At 39.6% G+C, this 4644-nt stretch overlaps 1 protein-coding gene across 1 annotated transcript; it reads left to right on the forward strand.

Annotated features, from left to right (window-relative positions):
- Nucleotides 1-1950: 1950 nt before the first annotated feature.
- LOC103780666 (keratinocyte-associated transmembrane protein 2-like) lies at nt 1951-3334 on the forward strand (the record flags this gene model as incomplete). Its single annotated transcript, XM_008948356.1, has 2 exons — nt 1951-2552; nt 3203-3334. Coding segments are annotated over 2 exons (734 nt in total), but the record flags the coding sequence as incomplete, so codon positions are not given.
- Nucleotides 3335-4644: the final 1310 nt, after the last annotated feature.

Here is a 4644-nt window from a genome sequence, read left to right on the forward strand (position 1 = left end):
CTGTCGTTATTGTCGTGAAAATCAGATTATCTGGCTTAATATTTTGCTCAAATTGTTCTAGTTGGGTGCCTGGTTTTAGTGTCGTCCTCCCCCGAAAACGGGTTTATGTTGTTCTGCAGGTTGCCTCCTGGTTAAGTCCCATTTTCTTTCTCCCACTTCCCTTCAGTGTATGGTTGGACTCGATGAACTTAAAACTCTTTCAACCTAAATGATTCTGTGATTCTGTAAACCAAGTGTGATCAAATGCTGATAAGAAATACATATCTCAAATGCAGTGAGCTCGTCTTGATTTTAGATGGGGTATTAGTTGGGCAGGGAAGAGAAGGGGAATTGCTGAAGGAAATTAAGGGAGCTCTTCTGAGCTGGCAGCTCCCTTCTTGCCTGTCAGTGTGTATCCAGACTGGCTCTGTTTGTACTGCCCTTCACCTGGTCTGATGTGTATTCAGGAATGAAGAGGTTCAGGCTGTGGAACAGAAACTTGCAGGAAACAAAGAGGTTTTAATTTCAAGAATCGATTAGGAACTTGCTTCCTAAACAATAAGTTTTTCTGGGAGTGAATTTGAGCCCTGTTGGATGTTTTATGGGCAGTGTTTAGTAAGAAGGCTGTGTTGCTTGCTCTTTCATTGTGGTTGAACTTTAATCTATTTCTGAAGCTGAAGGCATCTCTGGAGCCCAGGCACTACATCCAACATCATCTGACACTGTTGTGCAACTGTAAACAGTGCAACCACTGCTTTAATGCCAACTCATTTTGGGTAGACACCATAAAACAATTGTGGTGTAGTTGTTAAACTTGTTACTCCTATTAAAACAAAGAAGAACTTATTGTAGGAGTAACAGGAAATTTTTTCACTCTGAAGCTGCAGCATTAGTTGGTGGGAGTCCTTTATATTTAAGCAAGTTTTAGCAACCTACAAGTTGCAGGATAAAATAACTTTTAAGAATAATTTGAAGTCTAAGTCTGCGTGCAGTGTAGTGGAGTCTTGGTTTTGCAGTTGGTTAAGGAGGGATTTGCAGTGGGAAAGTGTACCTGGCAAACAAGAAGTCTGTTGTAACTGCCCCTCTGCAAATACACCATGAATAACAGGATTTAGTGTCCTCTGTATAATATTTTACTCAGGAGTAGTTTGACACCAGCAGTTGGTTGAATGCTTCGTGTCTGGAATCTGTAACTTTCCAGTGAACCAGGGAGCTCCTTGGGAGGGCTTAATGAAAGCATTGTGACTTTATTTTTTTTTAAATAAAATTAAAATATGTTTTGGCATGCCGAAATAAAAAGCAGCTGTGGTTCAGCTGTTTAAATTATGATGTCTGCTGAAAGTCTAAAACGTGTTCTTCCTTTTTAAGGTGCCTCCTGGTTTGAGTCTGGAAGTGATGTGCTGTAAACCAGTTTGCTGGTTTGTTTTAGGATTAAAAAACTATTGGCTATTTTTAAACTCCTTCTACATCTTTTTTACCTTCCTTTGGATAGAGAAGAGGGATGATGGACCCTGCAGGTGGTATCAGAGCATATCAGATTGTCCTTCCTCCAGAGAACTTCTCTGTAGGCCTCAGCAAATTCTGTGGGAGAAAGTTTGATGATGGAGAAAATACTACTCACGTATGATTCTAAATCCATCATAAATCCACAGAGGAAGGGAGGACATGTCTAAAGTCCTAAGGCTGGCCAATATACTTGCTGAATTTTTCAGGGGTGCTTTGACATAGTAATCTAAAAAGAATGTGCTTCCAAGCTGTAATTCCTGCCCTGGTCAAGACTTCTCTTCTGAAGCTGCTTCTCTTTTGGTTTCTGGGTATGAATTCTAAAAGGTGAAATATGCCCTGTTCATAATGACATTTTTTTGGTCTATCAAGTAAATGCCTTGCAATAATTTTCACTTATAACAGAAGTATGGCAGGAGAAAGTAGTGTCTTGTGTTTCATATTGACTGTTTCTCATCCTTTTCACAGATTCTATGAAAGTGGAGACGCTTCAGAATAATATTTCTTCTAAAAGTGAGAATGAAACACTAAGTAGTTCCCAAAATTTGACAGACAGCTCACAGAGTATAACCCCACTGAAAAAGGAGGCGTTCCCCACAGCAGCTAAAACCAGCTCAGTGACAGAAGCCAAACCACCTCCAGCAAAAGAGGATTCCCCAGCAGGCGTTTTCCCTGCTCCTGCCACAGCCAGTCCAGCGCCTCAGGTGGATGTGGATGCTTCTGAAGATACTAAAATTGAGGAAGAGGATCTCCTAACGGATTTGAAAGACACACTGAATAGTTCACCACCCCTCCTAAAAGAAACTCTGGAGTCAGATGGAGATGGCTACGGTGCTTATGAGATGACACCCATTTCCAGGTACAACTCAGACCTTCTAGAGCTGCCAGAGGATGGTGACTCTGACACCATTAGTAATTACAACGAGGAGATCAAGACCCTTAATGAGAAGATAAAAGATGTTTCTGTCACGGGGTTGGAAGAAGAGGAAGACAGCCATTTCTTTTTTCACCTGGTTGTAGTTGCCTTCTTAGTAGCTGTTGTTTATGTCACCTATCACAACAAGAGGAAGGTGAGTGTTCTGTGGGAGCTGGAGGAAGTGGCTTTAGCATTGAAAGTGGAGTTGCATTGCTTTGTATGCTTTTTTAATTAGCTTTTTGGGGGAATGAACCCTTCCACCACTTACTCATGTGCACTAATATGCAGATCATGACTCATTTTTACCTGGACAACGAAAATGAACTTGAATGAAATGCTTTAGATTAGAAAATCAATGAGTTGATGATGCCACTAATCAATCAGTTCAGAAGTGGCCACTGGCAGTGTACAGTATGAGTTCTGTACAGGAGACCTTAGCCAAGTCAAGTGAAGGTGATTCATTTTGTTTCTGCACAGGATTATAAACAGCAAATTAAGGAAGGTTCAATCCCAAGTAGCATGGCATAAAATAACTGTGATAACCCTAGTCATAAGTATTCACTTTAAGGTGGTCTTTATGTCAGAGATATTCTGGGGGCTTAACTACAAACTTCTGGGAAATGTTTTCATGCTCTTCCCAGTTTTACATAGAAAAGCTCAAAGTTGTGGTTTTCAGGTAACTGTTTCATCAGTATAAATTAATTTTCTCTCTCAAAAATAGCCCAATTAGTGTTACTTCAAAATACTTTACTAGCATAGAAAATTAACTACAGACCAAGTACAGATGGCTGCTTTTTCTTTCAGATCTTCCTGCTGGTGCAGAGCAGAAGATGGAGGGATGGCCTGTGCTCCAGGACAGTGGAATACCATCGTTTAGATCAGAATGTTAACGAGGCAATGCCTTCCCTCAAAATCACTAATGACTACGTGTTTTGAAAGCACTGGGGTTTGAGTTGGCTCAACTTCTCTACAGATGGATGCACAAATTTTCAATTAAATCATAGCTTATTTTTTAGATGTGAGAAACATTTAGTGTTGATCTGTGTGGAGAACACTTGATTTGGTTGAGGATTTGGGGGACTCTGAAAAAAAAACCCAACAAACTGATGGGCTGCTTTTTGTTTCAGATCTTCCTGCTGGTGCAGAGCAGAAGATGGAGGGATGGCCTGTGCTCCAGGACAGTGGAATACCATCGTTTAGATCAGAATGTTAACGAGGCAATGCCTTCCCTCAAAATCACTAATGACTACGTGTTTTGAAAGCACTGGGGTTTGAGCTGGCCCAACTTCTCACTCTTTGCCTGCCTGGTCATGTAATGATATTCAGGTATTCTAACTATGCTGCTTGGCCTGAAATGAGATGTACTCTCCTCGACCTGGATGCTTTTGAGGTTAAATCTCATGGAAGATCAAGGGCATGATCCATCTGTTTGCTGCTTGGGTCAGGTTTTCTATTGACTCTAAAGATAAGGAGTTTAATAATAATTAGTGCTCTTTCCATTCGTTAAGCTTCATCCCTTCTGTCTGGAGCAGTCTAAATAATGGTAATACAAAAAAAAATAAGCATTAAATATTTAAAGGTCTAATAAATTAATGACTTTGGCATCACTAAATCAAATTAATGATCTCTTTTCTGATCACTTACATGGCTTGTAAATCCCACTGTATTGCAAACTTAAAATAGAATTACTCTTTTCCTGTGCTTGAATCCTGATGCTGCAAATCTTTCATCTAGGGTTTGGTTGGTTTTTTTTTAGGTTGCATAATTTGATCTCTTTTAGTCAAAATGGCCAGCATAGCAATTGCCTAATTTTTTTATCCATGTTCATGCAGTAAATAATTTAACAGTAATTATGTATGAACGATTTTATTTCAGATGTTCAATGTTCCCTTAAAATGTTGAAAATCTTTGTGAAGGTCTGCAGCTTCTTGACTGTCCAGATTTTTCCTCTGTTTTTATTCATGCCTATTTCATTATCTTTGTAATTAATGAGTGGAAAATGAGCCTCGTTGAATAACCTTACTAAAACATAGCTAGCTGACAGCCTTTCAGTACATCAGAGCTTTCTGCTGAATTTTAAGACAGCTGGGAAACAGTTACATGGTTTGCTGTATTATAAATAAGAGAGGCCTGAAAAAATGTAAGAATATTTTGTTTTGTTGTTATTTTGACCCAGATAAGAGGCAGATGAAGGTAAAGGTGTGTGGTGCTGCCAGGCTGTGGACAGGGCACTCTGATTTTTGACA

This window comes from Merops nubicus, unplaced genomic scaffold (assembly GCF_000691845.1).
Source record: "Merops nubicus isolate BGI_N331 unplaced genomic scaffold, ASM69184v1 scaffold40529, whole genome shotgun sequence".
NCBI classification, from domain to species: Eukaryota; Metazoa; Chordata; class Aves; order Coraciiformes; family Meropidae; genus Merops; species Merops nubicus.